This window comes from Notolepis coatsorum (assembly GCF_963971535.1).
Source record: "Notolepis coatsorum genome assembly, chromosome: 3".
NCBI classification, from domain to species: domain Eukaryota; kingdom Metazoa; phylum Chordata; class Actinopteri; order Aulopiformes; family Paralepididae; genus Notolepis; species Notolepis coatsorum.
The window spans coordinates 99,266,042-99,288,221 of NC_140167.1; the positions used below are offsets into that span (position 1 = coordinate 99,266,042).

Below are 22,180 nucleotides of genomic sequence, written 5' to 3' on the forward strand. Positions count from 1 at the left end.
TTTAAAATCATGTTCTTCATGTACGAACAAGTACGAATGTACGGTCTAATGCTTAATAACATTAAAGTAATAATGTTAATTTTTTTTTTTTTTTGCTGTTCTTGGCTGTTCCTGTTGTAAACACTGGTGTGATTGATTGATTGATTGAACAGTTTATTAACAGATTGCAGAATGGGTACAGTACAGTACAGCTCAATACATACAATTGTTAAGGGGATGCAGACCAGAGAAAGACTTTCGTCTTGTTTACATCAGGGTCCCCCATTTTCAATTCATCAGGACATATATGACATACATGACATACAGATAGACAGTACTGCTACATCTATGACATACCAGATTTGCAAATACAGTACTGTTTGTGTGTCTGGTAGGACAGTCCTGTTGTAAACACTGGTGTCTGGCAGGACAGTCCTGTTGTAAACACTGGTGTCTGGCAGGACAGTCCTGTTGTAAACACTGGTGTCTGGCAGGACAGTCCTGTTGTAAACACTGGTGTCTGGCAGGACAGTCCTGTTGTAAACACTGGTGTCTGGCAGGACAGTCCTGTTGTAAACACTGGTGTCTGGCAGGACAGTCCTGTTGTAAACACTGGTGTCTGGCAGGACAGTCCTGTTGTAAACACTGGTGTCTGGCAGGACAGTCCTGTTGTAAACACTGGTGTCTGGCAGGACAGTCCTGTTGTAAACACTGGTGTCTGGCAGGACAGTCCTGTTGTAAACACTGGTGTCTGGCAGGACAGTCCTGTTGTAAACACTGGTGTCTGGCAGGACAGTCCTGTTGTAAACACTGGTGTCTGGCAGGACAGTCCTGTTCTTTTTTTTATCCACTTTTTCTCCCCATTTAAAATGTTTCTCCCATCCCAATTTCGTGTTTCCAATTCTTCCCTCCCCTGTCTTGAACGTTGCTAGACTATGCCTTCCACTGGTCGGCTGTAGTGAGGATAGAAGCCTTGCATCACGTGTCCCCCTCCGGTACTCAGTGGCGAGGATAAACGCGTGGGAGGCTCACGCTGCCCCCGATATACTTCCTGTTTCCGCCGTACCGGCGTCACACAACCGACCTGTAGGAGTCGCTGTCCACAACGTCCAATCCCCACCCACCGGCTTTCCCACCCTCTAACACTGCCAGTTGTGTTAGTATGACGGCCGGCCAAGCCGGTAGCAACGCCGAGAGCTGGGCTCGATACCAGCATCTCCTGCGTTAGTGGCGAGTGCCTTGCCCACTGCGCCACTCAGCCGCCTCCAAGACATTCCTGTTCTAAACACTAACTAACTCAGTAGGTAACGTGAATGAATACATTTACATTTACATTTTGTCATTTAGCTGACGCTTTTATCCAAAGCGACTTACAAGTTCTGTACGACTAGTCATCAGGAAGGGCACAACTCTATCAGCTGAGTAACATGTTCATCAAAGTGTTGTGAGTTAGTATATTAGGACAAGTGCATGACAGTAAAGTTAGAATAGAAGACTAACTCAGTAGGTGACGTGAATGAATAGAAGACTAACTCAGTTCAGTTCTGTTCAGTTCAGAGTTTTTATTTGCCACATGGAATAATACAATCATAGTTTCTTCATTACACAATCATAAATAGTCATTCCATGGACAAAAGGAGCAGGAAGAAGAATAAATATTATAGTTACCTGCCCCTTATTCCTAAACTAACAAGTATTTTCTTAATGGTCGGCGTAAAACCTAATTTACACAATTATAATTACACAATTAATTTATAGTTAGCATGAATTTTCAAGATGGAAAGCAAGTCAATACAGAGCAAAAAACGGCAGCAATGATCACTTGTCACTAGGGATGTCCGATATTATCGGCCTACCGATATTATCGGCCGATATCGGCATTAAAATGTGATATCGGAAAATATCGGTATCGGTTTAAATTATTTTTTTTTTTTACATTTCTACCTTCAACCTTTATTTACCCAGGCAAGCAAGTAAGAACAAATTCTGATTTTATTTATTGTCAAAAGTATGCATAATATTGTGTTAATTCCACAACAAGAGATATGTAATGTTAATTACCTGAAATTATTCCATTTTTTAGGGGGGGAAACCCTGCATATATCGGTATCGGTTGATATCGGTTGATATCGGTATCGGAAATTAAGAGTTGGACAATATCGGTATATCGGTATCAGTAAAAAAGCCAATATCGAGCATCCCTACTTGTCACCAATAGATGTCGCTAAAACGAACACAAATTTGGATCTTGTGGATTACTACTTGAAAGTATTTGATCATTCTAGCTAGCATTACAGTAGCATCTGAGTGTCCTCTCATCGCCATGCAGAGTTACCTCTTTCATAGCCATTGGCAGTTGCACAGCCTGTTATTTATGGTAGTTTTACTGATATACCAGGGATATTTCAGGGTCAGAGCCAATCAGAAGGGTCAGTCTGTTGTTGTTTGCCGAACATTGAGTGTTAATGAGGCAGACAAGGCTGAATGTGTCCAGGTATGACAAGCAAGCATCTCATAAAGACGGCAGCATTCTTGTATAGCGCTCTTATATAATTATGAGAGGAAAATGGTTATTAAAACTATTTCTATGCACTAGGGCTGACCCCTATTAGTCGAATAGTCGAATAATCGATCGAAAGGAGCCGTAGTCGACTGCCAACCTCTTAGTCGAATGCAAAAAAATATATATATATATTTTTTTTTATTATTATTTTATTTTACAAATCTTTTTTTTATCATTCTTTCCAAAAGAAAAGAGGCCTAGAAGCGTGGCTAACGCTAATGGCACGCATACCAGAGGCTAACTGCCTAAGAAAACAGGCACAGAGGCACTGAAAGAGGATTTCACCCATCTAATGAACACACTAGACTAGACAAATATCAATATTATACTTTTTTTTTTTTTTATATAGTCGACTAATAGTCGACTATCGGCTAATGTTGGTGACTACAAATTAGAGCTGGGCGATAAAACGATAACGATAACTATCGCGATAAATTATTTCCTCGAAATAAACATGAAACATGGTCGCAAAGTTTCGATATATCGATTTTCCAAGCTTGGATATGAGCACACGCACTGACAACCAATCAGTGAAGGAGATGGCGGACAGCGGAAGGAGACCCGCGCTGCACCTCTGGGTAGAGAGGTAGGACTCAAGTTGTAAACAAGGCTGGCTAGGATAATTAGCTTGCACGGCGCTATTTTATAGTTTACGTGCCGAGTGGGTGTGTGGCGTGAATTCTGATGCCACGGTTATAGTAGTGTGGGGTATACGGTGGACGTTGTTGCAATGTATTGGGGTGGAACAGAGTATTTTAGGTGATATTTAGTACATTGTAAACAAGGCTGGCTAGGATAATTAGCTTGCACGGCGCTATTTTATAGTTTACGTGCCGAGTGGGTGTGTGGCGTGAATTCTGATGCCACAGTTATAGTAGTGTGGGGTATACGGTGGACGTCGTTGCAATGTATTGGGGCAGAACGGAGTATTTTAGGGTCATATTTATTACATTGTCATGGGATACACCGCTTGTCGGCTAACTGCTAACGTGCGCGGACTGATGACGACATCAACTCGAGACATTCGCAGCAGCAAAACAAGTCTATTAATAGCCCGTCCATCGGCGCCGGGCATAAGAAGTTAATTAAACTTGACAGACATTATATCGACGATAATTATCGATATCGAGTTATATGAAAATAATTTTATAATTTTATCGCGATAACGTTTTTGGCCATATCGCCCAGCCCTACTACAAATCGACTATACAAATCCTTAGTCTGGGACTAAATGGATGGAATATAATTACAGATCTGTTGGAGATTTACATTTTGATGTGGTGTCATAATTTAACTTATAGTTAACCTTAATGTTGATATGGCACACTGATTAACAAGAACATTTTGAAATGGCACTTTCAACTCATATGGAAAAGATGGGCCTACTAATCTTCGGATGTGCCCTGTCAAGGCAGACCGCAGTAACTTCCAAACAGTGAAACTGAGAAAAATGGCTTTAACGTTTTTTGACTTGCCATCCAAAATGTGTTATAGGTAGATAGATGATAGTACCCAGATTTAACATGTATTAATGAAGTAATATTTAGGCATACAAAAATATGACGTAATTATTTTAATTAACCCCAAAAAATCAGATACTGCACTCTGCTGCATGATTTCCTTGAATAATTATACAGGTAATGTACAGGCAAAGTGCAGTAACTTCAAATACAATGTGGTTTTCCCTCCAGCTTTCATAACTTAACCTAGCCATTTTATTTGGATCATCATCATTCCAATATATTCAGGTGTTAAATTTCATTTTCAAAATGGCTAGGTTAAGTTATGAAAGCTGGAGGGAAAACCACAGTGTATTTGAAGTTCTGTATCATAGTGGCTCCGCTCGGCGTCACTCATGCACTGTCCCCGCACGTGCACGCGCACTGAATAAAAGACCACAATGTACCTTTATATCCCAATATTTGTCTGACCACACCCCTATCAGCTTCCCATATAAGCAGGGGTGGGGCCACCCCCTCGCCTCCTTTCTCGCTTTCACCACAAGGCGTGCCTCGGTAGATCCCCACTTGACGTGATGTGATAGTAGGAGAAGAGTTGGAAAACAAGAGATACGTTGACATCATATCTTTATTTTCTCTCTCACTATATTCGAGAAAATACGGCGATATTGTCTTCGTACTGGAGTGTCTGGAAGATGATGATCATTCTACACCTCCGTCGGGTTTCGTATTGGGAGTTTATGCCGCTACATGCCTCTCAACTGCAGTCCTCCTTGCTGTGGCTGGTTGCGGTAAAACCTTTCAGCGACACAGCTGGACTGTAGGACGCGCCGCTGTTGTGAGAAGCGGTGGGTTCCAGGTTGGTGAGTAATGTTTTGCTTGCGAGCTCCACTTGTCTGTTAGTGCTATGGGGGCTAGCTGACAATGTTTGCGAAAACCGGCCCCAGATTAGGGTCCTTTGTTCAGCCTTTAGGCGACGGCAGAGGACCTTGGTTTGAAGCCCATTATAGCAACTAGTGGGCCACACGACCAGTAACTGGTGATCCCAGGATCTCTGGACGCGTGGGTACTTCTCTGTCACCGTATAGACCCCGTCTCTCATATGCAAATGAGAGTTTACCCTAAACGAGGAAATGTGAGCATGGATGTTCGTTATCGGAAAATCCATGTTCAAGTCAGCTACAGCCCAGATGGGACTTGTGCTGGCTCCGCCGGATGTTGGTAAAATCACCGTTGTAAAACTGTGTTAACATCTCGTTTCTCTTCTCTCTTAAAAGGTGAGGAGGGTTTCAGAACGGCGGCCTGTCTGAGTGTGACTTGTTGTATCGTTGTGTACGAGTTCAGGTGGTAGCTGCTTAGCTTGCGTGCTAGTTGTGGCCTACTGTGTTAGCCAGTCAGCTGTTAGCTGCGGCGCTAGCTCACTGTGTTTACCAAGCCTGTTGTGTCACTAGGCTAGGTAACGTTAGCTTGCTGCTATCGGCCGAGAGCGGCCGTTAGCTTAATGCTACACTGTTGAACGTGCTGTGACTATAACATGTTTTAAACACTCTTGACTACGACTATTTAAACTGGCCGTATTAAGGGTAAAGTAGGAGGGTTGTGTTTCCCCCCGGTTCCCTGGGGACTTCTTCATCCTCCTCTCAGACATGTTGTTACACTATATTGTGTCACTGTGTGGTAGGGATACGATGTAACCAGTGGTGCAGTCGTAATATGGGAACTGGTAACACGCCACGTGCACGCGCACGCGGGTACGTGCATGCGCACAGAACTGATTTATACACACACGCACGCACACACACACGCACACACACACAAGCGCATATACGCAAGTGCAATCTTTCTATCATACAAGCTCTTCTTGCTCTCTATTTGTGTGAATGTGCACGTGGAAAGCTGGCGCGCAGCACAGACCCTTGATTCAATATCATAAGCAGGTAGACCCCCATCACGAATTCCGAGCCACATTAGTATTCACCTCCACTGCCTGTGTCACACAGAATGAAGGGGGAGATGCATTCAGATAGCCAACACCCAGACACTTAGTCTACCTGCGCTTTTTGTTATGTAAAACGGTGGCCGGGTACTAGTCACAACGAATGGATACAGCGCATTTTTGTGTGCGCGTACACGCGAGTACACATCCGTGCGCGATCGCGCGTACTTCTGCCTCAGTGATCTGGTAACACGGCGTGTAACCGGGTGTGACCACGACTGCACCACTGGATGTAACCCTTAGCTTAGTTGTTGGGGTTGTGCTAACCGCTTGAGAAACTTTATTTTCCTAAAGAAAAGATTGTTTGGTCATTTTTTCGTGTGTGCTTAGCAAGGCCTGTGGCCGATACTAATCGAGAATTGTGTATTCTCTCATTATGAAAAACGGCGTTCCTCTGTAGAGTGTTTTTGACATTTTTTGTAGGTGATAATGGGTTGTGTGTGTCGTGTGACCTACAACTGGGTTGGGCTGGCCACAGAAGCACATGTGTAAGTCTGGTACCGGGGCTCTTGAGAGGGCCCTCTCTATTCTGTGTTTTTTCCTTAGTAAAAATCAGATAGCAGGTTAGCACATGCGCTGTGTGAAGCTGTTAGACGCTTCATGGAGCTGACTATGACTGCGTCATACTCTTTTTGTCATTACATCGTATCATGGGTGTGGGGTCGTAAAGGGGTGAACTGGTAACCTTTCCTCCCCCTTTTTTCTGTTGGTCAGGGGTAAACCCACCTGTCCTTCAAGGTTCCTGTCACGTTGCTGTTCGGCACGTTACAGGGTGAGGGGGGGGGGGGAGTTTCCTGGTCCCACGCCCTGGAATATTGGGCGTGTGCACCGCAGAAATTCCCCCGTCATAGAGTACGTCACTGTGCGCGTCTCTGTTGGTAAGGCTTCCGTGTGCTGTTCAGGTCCATATGATGGATCTGTTTCAGGGAGTGGTCAGGGCTCCTCCTCACGAAGCTCCTACTCGGGCCTTCTGTGAGTTAGGACTCTCCTTCCCTGTGAGGGAGCCTCCTCAGAGTTCTGAGCCTCCTCCTGAGATTGTCATGGTGAGTAGAACTTCAAAAAGGAGTTCTGCTCTATTGTGTGTGTATTCGATTCACTTCGAGTATTGAGTGTGTATTGGTTCAGTGCCTCCTCCTCGGAGAGCCCTAACCCCAATATTACGTAGCTCAATATGGCAATATTTTCTTTTCAATCTATACAGCTCGCGTGGGAAGTCTCTCTGGAGATTCCGTCTTCTCCCTATGGGAGGGTGGTGGGATGTAAAAATGTAGACAATTTTTAACCTCAGCCTGCGTCGCGAGGGATTCATGTCAGTCTGTGTTCTTTCTTTTTTGAATAAAAAGAGGAAGGTACATGAAGCACGACGGCTCCGTGTCGTTCTCCCAGGCGACTTGGAGGAACAATGTTTGGTGTCTTGATAGACTATCCATTGATGTGTTTGGGTCTCGACGCATACATAGTGCTGGCTCGGTGTGTTTCTGTTACAGGATCACACAGGGGCTACGTGCGCCTTGGTTGCTTGTTGAAACAGCGTTTTTGTAGGGCAACTGGGATGGAGTTTTGTCTCTTCCGAGCGCCAGTTTACTAGGTTGTCTCGATGAATTCTCGTTCATATCTGGGGGATGTTAACGGAATAGATCAGAACATATGTAGAGGGGTCTCACGCCCTTGGGGTGGGCCACTGAGCACGGTCTGAATGGGGACCGTCTGGGTGGCGCCCTCTTTTCATGTTTTAGATCGACACGCATGTCTGCCCCCTCTTCTGGAGTGGGCATGTCGGCGTGGTTAGGACACGGGACTGGTCTGGTCACGCTGGTCCAGGTCAGTTAACCCGTTGTCCGCCAGGGATGCAGATCTGCTGTTCTGGTACCCTGAGGGACTTGTGCTTTTTTCGGGGGGAAAAATGCCAGGTCGGTCCGGGACGGGTGTCACAGGGTTAGGCGCTATGGAGACCCTTGTTGGGTACATATTGTACTCTGCACTATTGTAATGACTTACGGCCATGCCAACCTGTACACGCCCGATCTCCTCGGATCTCGGCCGCTATGCAGGTTCGGTCCTGGTTAGTACTTGGTTGGGAGACCGCCTGGGAATACCAAGTGCGGTGTGCTTAGGGCTGATTCTCCATTCTTTTCACTCCTCTCTCACGCGTGGCGAAGAGGGGCCTGTTGGGGTGGTCTTGGACCTCCTCTGGTAATTCTGTGTACTTCCCGTGCCGCCAGGCCCGGTCCGAAGTGATGTTCGTCGACCCGTAGGCCTGGAATAACCCTTTTTTGAAAACTGAAACACTTGTACTGCGGTATAGCCGGTGTATACCCGCAGGTGTGTTTTGGTGTCTTTTCTTGAGGGGTTATAGGAACAACCACCACATTGGGTAACACCAAGGTGGTTGATTCCCTGGTGTGTTGGAGCAGTGGCAACTCCCGGGTTACCCGGTTGAGGGTGCCCCTGCACGTTCATGACGTCTGCCAATCGTGTCAGCCTTCTCTGCCTCAACCCCTCTGGGTGGGTTTTTTTTAAATGGAGGCTTGGTCATGCAACAACGCCAGCATACGCCCCTTCCGCCGGTGCGGCTGTTCTCAGCTGACTCCTTTGGTGCCTGTCTCGTCCGCAGTGCTCCAGGCTCGGGTTACAGCCTGTTGCCTGGTTTTCCCCGGTGCGCTGCCTGCTTCCGTTGGTTAACCTTTTTTGTGTGCTTACGGCCATGCTGACTGCCTGTTCTGCAGGGTCAGTGTGCCAGGCGGTGTGCTATTGGGGGGAAAGGGCCCGCTCTTGGAGAAGAGGGGCCTTATCCGAATACGCTGGCGATGTGGGGGGCGGGGTCACTAAGTGCCCACCTGGTGGGGTCTTGATGCTGGCATCATGGACTTCTCCGGGCCCTCGTTCCAGGGGGTCCAGTCCCTTTGGTGGGTCTGGGTCTTCCTTCGCGCTCCGCTGCTACGGCCTTGCCACGGGGTTGGGTTTGCCCTTGACCCCGTGATTCTGGGGGCAGTAACGAGGTTGTTCCTCCGTTCGTTCCCGGGTGGCATGCGGGTTGTGCGTGTGTGTAGTCGTGGGGTCAGGCCACGGTCTGCTCACCCTGTGCATTGAGTTGCTTGAGTGCCTCTTCGCACGGTCGGGTCCGTCGCCCTCCCGGGGACCTCCAATAGGGGGGGTGCCCTCCATTAGGGGGGGTCGGGGGGGCTCGGTCCTCCCTGATCTGATGGTTGTGGGGGGCCTTCAGCGGGGTGTATTTGTCGGCCTATGGCTCTCGCTCGGCCTCCCTTGTGCATGAGTGACGCCGAGCGGAGCCACTATGATACAGAACGATAGGTTATGACTATAACCAAATTCTGTTAATAGTGGTGACGCTCGGCGTCCGACGCCGCTGCAGCCCTTGATCTCGCCTTGTGGTGAAAGCTTGGGAAGGAGGCGAGGGGGTGGCCCCACCCCTGCTTATATGGGAAGCTGATAGGGGTGTGGTCAGACAAATATTGGGATATAAAGGTACATTGTGGTCTTTTATTCAGTGCGCGTGCACGTGCAGGGACAGTGCATGAGTGACGCCGAGCGTCACCACTATTAACAGAACTTGGAACCTGAATCGTTACTGCACTTTGCCTGTACATTACCTGTATAATTATTCAAGGAAATCATGCAGCAGAGTGCAGTATCTGATTTTTTGGGGTTAATTAAAATAACTACGTCATATTTTTGTATGCCTAAACATTACTTCATTAATACATGTTAAATCTGGGTACTATCATCTATCTACCTATAACACATTTTGGATGGCAAGTCAAAAAAAATTAAAGCCATTTTTCTCAGTTTCACTGTTTGGAAGTTACTGCGGTCTGCCTGGGTTTTGAGTGTGATTTTGTAGTTACTGCAGTTTTTAAAACCCCATATCTCCAAAACTGAGCGACATTAACATCTGAAACTTTGTCACAAGATAAAACATTTATTGACAAGTTCAATTTCACTCATAACTAAATTTTGACTTTTTTCGAGTTACTGCGGTTAGCCTTGACAGGGCGATCCATGTATATAGTATATAGTAAGAATATACAGTATATATATATATATCTGGGAAACCAATAATCTAACATAATAGCATAAATAAAAACACTGATTGATTGATTGATTGATTGATTGATTGATTGATTGATTGATTGAAAATTGCATTAACAGATTGCAGAATGGGTACAATACAGTACAGCTCAATACATGAGGTAATGACATATTTTTAAATCACTGATTCTACATGTGTACTTGTGTGTACTTTCCATTTGGTAGTTGTGTATCTTTTTTGTACTTGTACTTGTATCACAGGATAAACAGTGTACTTAACTCTTTGTAAGCATCCATGAAGAGTTTGGTGTGTGTCAGCAAGGGGAGGGAAGTGACATCACGGCTCTGGGTGTCTCGCAGGAAGTGTGTGAGGGAGGCAGAGTGTCTTCCGGTCAGGACAGACAGATGGACAAACGTCTCAGCCAGCGACTGGAACAGCCGACCGCACGGCTGACCTAGCACTGAGTACACACTGTCTGTGAGGGGAGGAACACGCACACACACACACACACACACACACACACACACACACACACACACACACACACACACACACACACACACACACACACACACACACACACACACACACACACACACACACACACACACACACACACACACACACACACACACACACACACACACACACACACACACACGTGCAGGGATTAGAACTTGTTCTATCTCATCTGTTGGTTAGTGGATTTAGAATGTTCTTATCTCTGTTGGTCAGTGAATTTAGAACTTTCTTATCTCTGTTGGTCAATGGATTTAGAACTTTCTTATCTCTGTTGGTCAGTGGATTTAGAACTTTCTTATCTCTGTTGGTCAGTGGATTTAGAACTTTCTTATCTCTGTTGGTCAATGGATTTAGAACTTTCTTATCTCTGTTGGTCAATGGATTTAGAACTTTCTTATCTCTGTTGGTCAGTGGATTTAGAACTTTCTTATCTCTGTTGGTCAATGGATTTAGAACTTTCTTATCTCTGTTGGTCAGTGGATTTAGAACTTTCTTATCTCTGTTGGTCAGTGGATTTAGAATGTTCTTATCTCTGTTGGTCAGTGGATTTAGAACTTTCTTATCTCTGTTGGTCAGTGGATTTAGAACTTTCTTATCTCTGTTGGTCAGTGGATTTAGAACTTTCTTATCTCTGTCTGTCAATGGATTTAGAACTTTCTTATCTCTGTTGGTCAGTGGATTTAGAACTTTCTTATCTCTGTTGGTCAGTGGATTTAGAACTTTCTTATCTCTGTTGGTCAATGGATTTAGAACTTTCTTATCTCTGTTGGTCAGTGGATTTAGAACTTTCTTATCTCTGTTGGTCAGTGGATTTAGAACTTTCTTATCTCTGTTGGTCAGTGGATTTAGAACTTTCTTATCTCTGTTGGTCAGTGGATTTAGAACTTTCTTATCTCTGTTGGTCAGTGGATTTAGAACTTTCTTATCTCTGTTGGTCAATGGATTTAGAATGTTCTTATCTCTGTTGGTCAGTGGATTTAGAACTTTCTTATCTCTGTTGGTCAGTGGATTTAGAACTTTCTTATCTCTGTTGGTCAGTGGATTTAGAACTTTCTTATCTCTGTCTGTCAATGGATTTAGAACTTTCTTATCTCTGTTGGTCAGTGGATTTAGAACTTTCTTATCTCTGTTGGTCAGTGGATTTAGAACTTTCTTATCTCTGTTGGTCAGTGGATTTAGAACTTTCTTATCTCTGTTGGTCAGTGGATTTAGAACTTTCTTATCTCTGTTGGTCAGTGGATTTAGAACTTTCTTATCTCTGTTGGTCAGTGGTTTTAGAACCTGTCTCACCTCTGTTGGTCAGTGAATTTAGAACTTTCTTAACTCTGTTGGTCAGTGAATTTAGAACGTTCTTAACTCTGTTGGTCAGTGAATTTAGAACGTTCTTAACTCTGTTGGTCAGTGGTTTATCTCACCTCTGGTGGTCAGTGGTTTCAGAACTTGTCTGTTGACCTGGGTGAGCCAGCAGTAGTTGTGTCTCTCTCTGGAGGCCAGCTCATGGATAGCAGAGATAAACCCCATGGCGTTCTGGTCTGCCAGAAAACCACACATCTGACCCCCACTGAACACACTGCTCACATAGCCCATCTACACATAGACACACACGCATGCACACACACAACACATATAAAGTAGGATTTAGGTAACATGTCATTTTACAATAACATGTCACTTTATAATAACATGCCACTTTACAATAACATGCCACTTTACAATAACATGCCACTTTACAATAACATGTCACTTTACAATAACATGACACTTTACAATAACATGTCACTTTACAATAACATGACACTTTACAATAACATGCCACTTTACAATAACATGTCACTTTACAATAACATGCCACTTTACAATAACATGCCACTTTACAATAACATGCCACTTTACAATAACATGCCACTTTATAATAACATGCCACTTTACAATAACATGCCACTTTACAATAACATGTCACTTTACAATAACTTTTTTTTTTTGTATTTTATTTTTTTATTATTTTTTAAACAAACATATAAACAAACATGACAACACACGATAAGATATACAAGCATTAATTGTCAGGGCACATCCAATGAGATCACCTTTTGGTTAGTTGTTTTATATAAGATATACCCATAATACCTGTTATCTAAAAAAAAAGCCCTACACACATATGCTCAGCTCGAACCCCCCCTCCCGGACCCCACCTTGAGAAGTACCTCCACTATCCCTCGCACCTAACCAGACACTACCATTATAAGCTAGCTTTTATTCTCTCCACCACTTCTAACCACATTGACATTTTGGATTCATTGAGACCCAGAATTCTTGCTGTAGATATTTCATGGTAAATTACATCGAGATATGTAAGAAACCAAACTTTACGGCACATTTTTTCCGGTTGAAACCAGCGTGATGCGATCAGCTTTTTGGCTACTGTGATACCCGATAAAATTTTACAATTTTTTACAACTTTACAATAACCTTTATCACTTTTATATTATATTGTATTTATATTTATATGTTATATTGTATCTATAGTGTATATAGATACTGGACTGTATAGGACTGTGAAGCTCTGTATCCCCCACCCTGTATTCCACCCATCCCATGCTGCTTTGACACCAGAATTTCCCCCAAGGGGATTAATAAAGGATCATCTTATCTTATCTTTACAATAATGAATTGCTGTACTCACATCTATACAGAATGGTAGGAGGAGGGGTCTGAGGGTGTAGGTATTTGCTCTGTTGGGTGATCTCTGAGATGACCCCTGACCCTGGGATGAACTATCACCCTGCCCAAACTCGTGCTGCTGGCCACAGTAGTATATGATTGGCTGAACACAGTCCCCGTCAGCCAATAGGAGCGAGTGACTCTGGCCGGCTGACACGTCCCACACACGGAGGCCCTCACACAGCTACGGTGGCCCACAGGAGACACATTACAAAGCATTTCAGTCATATTATACTTTGTTGCATTTTATTGGTGCTTGCTTGAACTTTTAAAGTACATAAAGGATACAAGACATACAACATAAAACAAAAAAACATCAACTAGAAGACAATCAATTACAGCAGCAAACTGTACACGTGTGTGTGTGCCTATGTGTGTGTGTGTGTGTGTGTGTGTGTGTGTGTGTGCGTGTGTGTGTGTGTGTGTGTCGGTACCGTGGTCTGCTGTGGTCGGGTTGTGGGGCTGTTGATGTGACCCAGTTGACCACACATGTTGCTGCCCCAAGAAAACACCTGGAACACACAGAGACAAGTCATTACAAAGCATTGGATGGTGAGTGGTATCTGACAGAGTGCAGTGAGTGATATCTGACAGAGTGCAGTGAGTGGTATCTGACAGAGTGCAGTGAGTGATATCTGACAGAGTGCAGTGAGTGATATCTGACAGAGTGCAGTGAGTGATATCTGACAGAGTGCAGTGAGTGGTATCTGACATAGTGCAGTGAGTGATATCTGACAGAGTGCAGTGAGTGGTATCTGACAGAGTGCAGTGAGTGATATCTGACAGAGTGCAGTGAGTGATATCTGACAGAGTGCAGTGAGTGATATCTGACAGAGTGCAGTGAGTGGTATCTGACATAGTGCAGTGAGTGATATCTGACAGAGTGCAGTGAGTGATATCTGACAGAGTGCAGTGAGTGATATCTGACAGAGTGCAGTGAGTGATATCTGACAGAGTGCAGTGAGTGATATCTGACAGAGTGCAGTGAGTGATATCTGACAGAGTGCAGTGAGTGATATCTGACAGAGTGCAGTGAGTGATATCTGACAGAGTGCAGTGAGTGGTATCTGACATAGTGCAGTGAGTGATATCTGACAGAGTGCAGTGAGTGATATCTGACAGAGTGCAGTGAGTGATATCTGACAGAGTGCAGTGGGTGGTATCTGACAGAGTGCAGTGAGTGATATCTGACAGAGTGCAGTGAGTGATATCTGACAGAGTGCAGTGAGTGATATCTGACAGAGTGCAGTGAGTGATATCTGACAGAGTGCAGTGAGTGATATCTGACAGAGTGCAGTGAGTGATATCTGACAGAGTGCAGTGAGTGATATCTTACAGAGTGCAGTGAGTGATATCTGACAGAGTGCAGTGAGTGGTATCTGACAGAGTGCAGTGAGTGGTATCTGACAGAGTGCAGTGAGTGATATCTGACAGAGTGCAGTGAGTGATATCTGACAGAGTGCAGTGAGTGATATCTGACAGAGTGCAGTGAGTGATATCTAACAGAGTGCAGTGAGGGATATCTGACAGAGTGCAGTGAGTGGTATCTGACAGAGTGCAGTGAGTGATATCTGACAGAGTGCAGTGAGTGATATCTGACAGAGTGCAGTGAGTGATATCTGACAGAGTGCAGTGAGTGATATCTAACAGAGTGCAGTGAGTGATATCTGACAGAGTGCAGTGAGTGATATCTGACAGAGTGCAGTGAGTGGTATCTGACAGAGTGCAGTGAGTGGTATCTGACAGAGTGCAGTGAGTGATATCTGACAGAGTGCAGTGAGTGATATCTGACAGAGTGCAGTGAGTGATATCTGACAGAGTGCAGTGAGTGATATCTGACAGAGTGCAGTGAGTGATATCTGACAGAGTGCAGTGAGTGATATCTGACAGAGTGCAGTGAGTGATATCTAACAGAGTGCAGTGAGTGATATCTGACAGAGTGCAGTGAGTGATATCTGACAGAGTGCAGTGAGTGATATCTGACAGAGTGCAGTGAGTGATATCTGACAGAGTGCAGTGAGTGGTATCTGACAGAGTGCAGTGAGTGATATCTGACAGAGTGCAGTGAGTGATATCTGACAGAGTGCAGTGAGTGATATCTGACAGAGTGCAGTGAGTGGTATCTGACAGAGTGCAGTGAGTGATATCTGACAGAGTGCAGTGAGTGATATCTGACAGAGTGCAGTGAGTGATATCTGACAGAGTGCAGTGAGTGATATCTGACAGAGTGCAGTGAGTGATATCTGACAGAGTGCAGTGAGTGATATCTGACAGAGTGCAGTGAGTGATATCTGACAGAGTGCAGTGAGTGATATCTGACAGAGTGCAGTGAGTGATATCTGACAGAGTGCAGTGAGTGATATCTGACAGAGTGCAGTGAGTGATATCTGACAGAGTGCAGTGAGTGATATCTGACAGAGTGCAGTGAGTGATATCTGACAGAGTGCAGTGAGTGATATCTGACAGAGTGCAGTGAGTGATATCTGACAGAGTGCAGTGAGTGATATCTGACAGAGTGCAGTGAGTGGTATCTGACAGAGTGCAGTGAGTGATATCTGACAGAGTGCAGTGAGTGATATCTGACAGAGTGCAGTGAGTGATATCTGACAGAGTGCAGTGAGTGATATCTGACAGAGTGCAGTGAGTGATATCTGACAGAGTGCAGTGAGTGATATCTGACAGAGTGCAGTGAGTGGTATCTGACAGAGTGCAGTGAGTTATATCTGACAGAGTGCAGTGAGTGATATCTGACAGAGTGCAGTGAGTGATATCTGACAGAGTGCAGTGAGTGATATCTGACAGAGTGCAGTGAGTGATATCTGACAGAGTGCAGTGAGTGATATCTGACAGAGTGCAGTGAGTGATATCTGACAGAGTGCAGTGAGTGATATCTGACAGAGTGCAGTGAGTGGTATCTGACAGAGTGCAGTGAGTGATATCTGACAGAGTGCAGTGAGTGATATCTGACAGAGTGCAGTGAGTGATATCTGACAGAGTGCAGTGAGTGATATCTGACAGAGTGCAGTGAGTGATATCTGACAGAGTGCAGTGAGTGATATCTGACAGAGTGCAGTGAGTGATATCTGACAGAGTGCAGTGAGGGCCAGTGAGTGGTATCTGACAGAGTGCAGTGAGGGCCAGTGAGTGATGTGAGCCTGACAGAGTGCAGTGAGGGCCAGTGAGTGATGAGTTACCTGACAGAGTGCAGTGAGGGCCAGTGAGTGATGTGAGCCTGACAGAGTGCAGTGAGGGCCAGTGAGTGATGAGTTACCTGACAGAGTGCAGTGAGGGCCAGTGAGTGATGTGTTACCTGACAGAGTGCAGTGAGAGCCAGTGAGTGATGAGTTACCTGACAGAGTGCAGTGAGGGCCAGTGAGTGATGTGTTACCTGACAGAGTGCAGTGAGGGCCAGTGAGTGATGTGTTACCTGACAGAGTGCAGTGAGGGCCAGTGAGTGATGAGTTACCTGACAGAGTGCAGTGAGGGCCAGTGAGTGATGTGTTACCTGACAGAGTGCAGTGAGTAGAGTGAGTGATGTGTTACCTGACAGAGTGCAGTGAGGGCCAGTGAGTGATGTGTTACCTGACAGAGTGCAGTGAGAGCCAGTGAGTGATGAGTTACCTGACAGAGTGCAGTGAGGGCCAGTGAGTGATGTGTTACCTGACAGAGTGCAGTGAGTAGAGTGAGTGATGTGTTACCTGACAGAGTGCAGTGAGTAGAGTGCAGTGAGGGCCAGTGAGTGATGAGTTACCTGACAGAGTGCAGTGAGGGCCAGTGAGTGATGAGTTACCTGACAGAGTGCAGTGAGGGCCAGTGAGTGATGAGTTACCTGACAGAGTGCAGTGAGGGCCAGTGAGTGATGAGTTACCTGACAGAGTGCAGTGAGAGCCAGTGAGTGATGTGAGCCTGCAGCCACTTTGACCACCTCCTGTCCTGTCAAACTCTTTATACACAAAGGCTGGAGTCTGGGGGAAAAGATAAGACAAACAGCATAATACTTCAGGTCAAAGGTATGTGTGTACGTGTGTACGTGTGTGTGTGTGTGTGTGTGTGTGTGTGTGTGTGTGTAAATGGTGCATTTATATAGTGCTTTTATCCAAAGCACTTTAAAATGTTTGTTCCTCACATTCCCTCAGACGTTCACACAACGACGGCGGAGGCAACCATGCAAGGTGCCAACCTGCTCATCAGGAGCAATTAGGGGTTAAGTGTCTTGCTCAAGGACACTTCGACACGCTGCCCGGGAGGAGCGGGAATCAACCGGGAACCTTCCGATTACCAGACGACTGCTCTACCTCCTGAGCCACCTGTGTGTGCATGTGTGTGTGCGAGCACTCATGTTAATACCTGGGCAGGTGGTCTCCATGCCCCAGCTGTCCCTCTGTGCCACGGCCCCAGCTCCAGACCTCTGTCCCCAGGGAAGGCAGCCCCTCCCCGGACTCGTCAGACCACGAGCCCTGGCTCCCACCAGCAGAACCATGGCTCATCTTACCATCTCCCGCAGAGGACAGCCTGCTGCCTGGAGGGCCTTTACGCACCGGAGACCCTGGAGAACGGTAATTATGTGTCATTTAACTTTTTGTTGCCTTAATCAAATATATAATTGATTCATGTTTGGTATCTAACCGGGCTATAAGGAGTAAGGACATTTAGCCTGAGGAAGGTGCTAGACTGAAGGGATAAGTATTACTGAGCAAGTTACCGTGCAAATGTCCCACTTCTTTTTTTAATATTTTTTTATATGTGTCAATAAAGTCACTCTACATTTAGAGTACACACACATATACATAGTCACACATACATGTATGCATACATACACGTAACAAATGTACATACGTATATTGTAAATATTGACACTTTTTTTATAAAAAAAATTACCCATCACGCATACAAAAACACAAAAAACGATTTAACACTTTGGTTGCCTTGGGTTAAATTCATGATATACCATAGGTTGCCGGCTCTATTTGTCTATGGAGAAAGTCCCCTTCTTTGCAGGGCTATAACTTTTTAAATTCTATTGCTACATTGCCATTATTAGGGCCCATTCAAAGTCCTATATGTATTGTTCATTGTGTAGCAACGTTAAACTTTTTCATTCACATATTCATAGTAAAGTATGGTCTAATGTATAAGTATGTTTTCATCTCTTTCTGCAGCTTTCTCCAGAACGTGATATATAGCCCCAAATGCATTATATTGATGATGAAATACAGTTTGATGGCAATCAGCGCGATATAAAAAATTCCAACTAGACGTACTTCTAGAAGTTACTACACGTCATCTGATGTTGACCGGATGGGCGAGGGGGCGTTTATAATTCCGTGGGCAGCGTTATACCAATCATCTAATGTGGGTCAAATGTTGATAATAGCAGTTAGTATCGAAGACGGTAACGTTACACGCTGAAACTCACCCCAGTCTCCGCGTGCCGTTGGGCGATCATCGTAGAGTAGAAATCTTATCATTATGGGATATATTTTTACCCGGTCCATCTCCAGCTTGTATAATGGTATATACGTCCAAATCATGTTGTTTATCGAGTTATTGCCAATCGATCACTGTGTAGCGTGACGAGCCAGAGTCCCATGACCTATAGCGAGCGCCCGGAAGTACTACGGACGTCTAGCACAACCTCTATGGCACATCCTGTTTGGCGATTGCGCCGATCGGCCACCAGATGGCGCTCCTGAACCGCCAGAGAGCTCAGTGGGTCCTGCTGGTGGATCTCAGGCCAGCGGAGGGGACATATGAATCAGATCGCAGATTTTTGAAATATTGATATAAGGACGCTGTACAGCGTCCTCCGGCAACTTGAGCATGGCCCGCAATGACGTCAAAAGACGTTTCATGGCAGTCAAAGTGTTAACACTTTAATCGCCATGGGTTAAATTCATAATTTACCATCCCTCGCCAGCTCTATTTGTCTATGGAGAAGTTCCCCCTCTTTGCAGGGCTATAACTTTTTAAATTCTATTGCTAAATTGCCATTATTATGGCCCATTCAATGTCCTATATGTATTGTTCAGGGTGTAGCAACGTTAAACTTTTTCATTCACATATTCATACTAAAATATGGTCTAAGTATAAGTATGTTTTTATCGTTTTCTGCAGCTTTCTTCAGAACGTGATTTATAGCCCTAAATGCATTATATTGATGATCAAATACAGTTTGGTAGGAATCTGTGCGAGATAAAAAATGTCAACTGGACGTGGTTCTAGAAGTTTCTACGCATCATCTGATGATGACCGGATGGGCGGGGGATCGTTTATAATTCCGTGGGCAGCGTTAGATGATTCATCCAGAGTGGGTCATATGTTCATCAGATCAGTTAGTATAGAAGACGTTAGAATATAACGCTGAATGTTACCGTGGCTTCCTCGCGCCGCTGGCAGATGAGCGTGGAACAGAAATTTTTCTATTATGGGATGGAGAAATGCCCGATCCATTTCCAGGTTGTATAATAGTATATACGTCCAAATCATGTTGTTTTTTCGAGTTATTTGCACCGATCGATGTTCACTGTGTCAATACGGAGTCTCTCTAACGATAGCGAGTGCCCGGACCACATATGGATGAGCACTACCGGTTCAAAGGTTAATTTCCGGCTGGCGATCTGCCGATCGGCCACCAGATGGCGCTCTTGAACCGCTAGAGAATTGAGTGGAGCTTTGCAGTGTGTCTCAGGGCTCCGGAAAGGAAATATGATTTCGATGACAGATTTTTGAAATATTGACATCAAAGACGAGTTACGGCGTCTTCGGCAGAATGAGCATGGCTAGGAATGACGTGTAAACTCGTCCACGGCGATCATAGTGTTAAAGGAAAACTCCAACATTTTGGGAAATTAGCTTATTTAACATCTTCCCTGGAGTTAGACAAGAAGATACATACCTTTTTTGTCTCTGTGCGTGCATTTAGCTTTGGGAACAGTCGCTCCGTTAGCGTAGCTTAGCTTCATCACTGGAAGTGATGTTCCCTTACACTGTATACAGTCACGAAATACACTCCAAATACAACTCCAAGACGTTCATGTAAACATGTTGTGACCTGTGTATTCACCACGTGGAGAAATAAAAAAGAATTGAATTAGACAATTACGTTTTATAAGCAAATATACTCTGAACTATTTTTTGCCTAACCACTCCTCTCTGAGCGCAGCCAGTGATTTCAACGTGTCGTCGTGATTGTTGACATTCTCATTCATTCAAAGGATCCGAACCGATTGAAGTTTATGGATACCATGACTTAAAATCCTCTTACCTTGACGATTAAAAGCCTCCCCAATTTAGAAAACAGTAATCCAATGGCTGGTATTGTTATACCGGACGCTCTGAGCTAACCGGAGCTAACACAGAACAGGATGGTAAAGCATATATAGGTTTAGGTTAGTTGTAACGTTAGTTTAGGTTCGTGTTAACGTTAGATAATGTACAAAATAAACGTTTTCCGCTGCTATAAACGTTGCACTTTTATTTTGAAAACCCCAGAAAGGAAGTCATTATATATGCTTTACCATCCTGATCTGTGTTAGCTCCGGTTAGCTCAGAGCGTCCGGTATAACAATACCAGCCATTGGATTACTGTTTTCTAAATTGGGGAGGCTTTTAATCGTCAAGGTAAGAGGATTTTAAGTCATGGTATCCATAAACTTCAATCGGTTCGGATCCTTTGAATGAATGAGAATGTCAACAATCACGACGACACGTTGAAATCACTGGCTGCGCTCAGAGAGGAGTGGTTAGGCAAAAAATAGTTCCGAGTATATTTGCTTATAAAACGTAATTGTCTAATTAAATTATTTTTTATTTCTCCACGTGGTGAATACACAGGTCACAACATGTTTACATGAACGTTTTGGAGTTGTATTTGGAGTGTATTTCGTGACTGTATACAGTGTAAGGGAACATCAGGCTCCTGATATCCCCCGCTTCCAGTGATGAAGCTAAGCTACGCTAACGGAGCGACTGTTCCCAAAGCTAAATGCACGGACAGAGACAAAAAAGGTATGTATCTTCTTGTCTAACTCCAGGGAAGATGTTAAATAAGCTAATTTCTCAAAATGTTGGAGTTTTCCTTTAAGGCCAAAACAAATTTTTTTTATTTTTTTATTTTTTTTATATCGGCCCATATCGGCCCTATCTTGATATCGGACCGATACCGATGTGTAAAAAAAACTGCCATATCGGCCGATATATCGTGCATCACTAAGTACCAGTATAGATGTTACTGATCCTGGACTGGTAAACCTATCCATCCAATATCCATAGTATCCATCCAATATCCATCCCTACTCCTCCCCACATACATAAAAAAAAATAATAATAAATTAAAAAAAAAGGAAAAGGGACTTGAATTTTCATTATAGGTGTAGGCCTACAGGGTATTCCCCAACAATTGAGTAGTATATCAAAGATAACTCTCTTCCTACTACTACTGCTACTCTAGTTTTCTATTACTGTTTCATGTTACTTAAATCCTCATCTCAAAGCCTGGTCTGTCTGTCATCTAATACCTTTTCCATAGTTTAAAGAAACCCCATCTTTTTTCCAGCATGTTTTCATTCTTATTAATTTTGTAAGTTACCTTTTGCATACTATATATGTCCTCTACAGTTTCTAACCACTTGTTTACTTTGGGAGATTCAAGTTTTTCCCAAGCTCTTGTTATTTGCTTAAGTGCTGCCGTTTTTGGGGCGTGTTCCTAACAGTATATCTTGTTTTTCTAGTTACCCACCTTTCTCGAACATCTGTTCCATTATTATGTAAAATATCTGACCAGTAGATTTGAATTTTTTTTTACATGTGAAAAATATATGTATATGTCCCACTTCTTACAGCCTATTCTACTCCACCATGTGCCTTTCAAAGAGACTATTACTCAAGTG

At 44.3% G+C, this 22,180-nt stretch overlaps 1 protein-coding gene across 1 annotated transcript in view; it reads right to left on the reverse strand.

Annotated features, from left to right (window-relative positions):
* LOC311225927 (alsin-like) overlaps nucleotides 1–22,180 on the reverse strand; it is a 165,651-nt gene that overhangs the window by 109,695 nt on the left and 33,776 nt on the right. The window contains exons 9-14 of the mRNA XM_084311318.1: nucleotides 17,640–17,838; nucleotides 17,161–17,257; nucleotides 13,727–13,804; nucleotides 13,255–13,476; nucleotides 11,987–12,158; nucleotides 10,329–10,503 (exon numbers count right to left, since the gene is read on the reverse strand). Coding sequence (XP_084167444.1) covers nucleotides 10,329–10,503; nucleotides 11,987–12,158; nucleotides 13,255–13,476; nucleotides 13,727–13,804; nucleotides 17,161–17,257; nucleotides 17,640–17,838 — 943 coding nt within the window. The remainder of the gene's footprint in view (nucleotides 1–10,328; nucleotides 10,504–11,986; nucleotides 12,159–13,254; nucleotides 13,477–13,726; nucleotides 13,805–17,160; nucleotides 17,258–17,639; nucleotides 17,839–22,180) is intronic.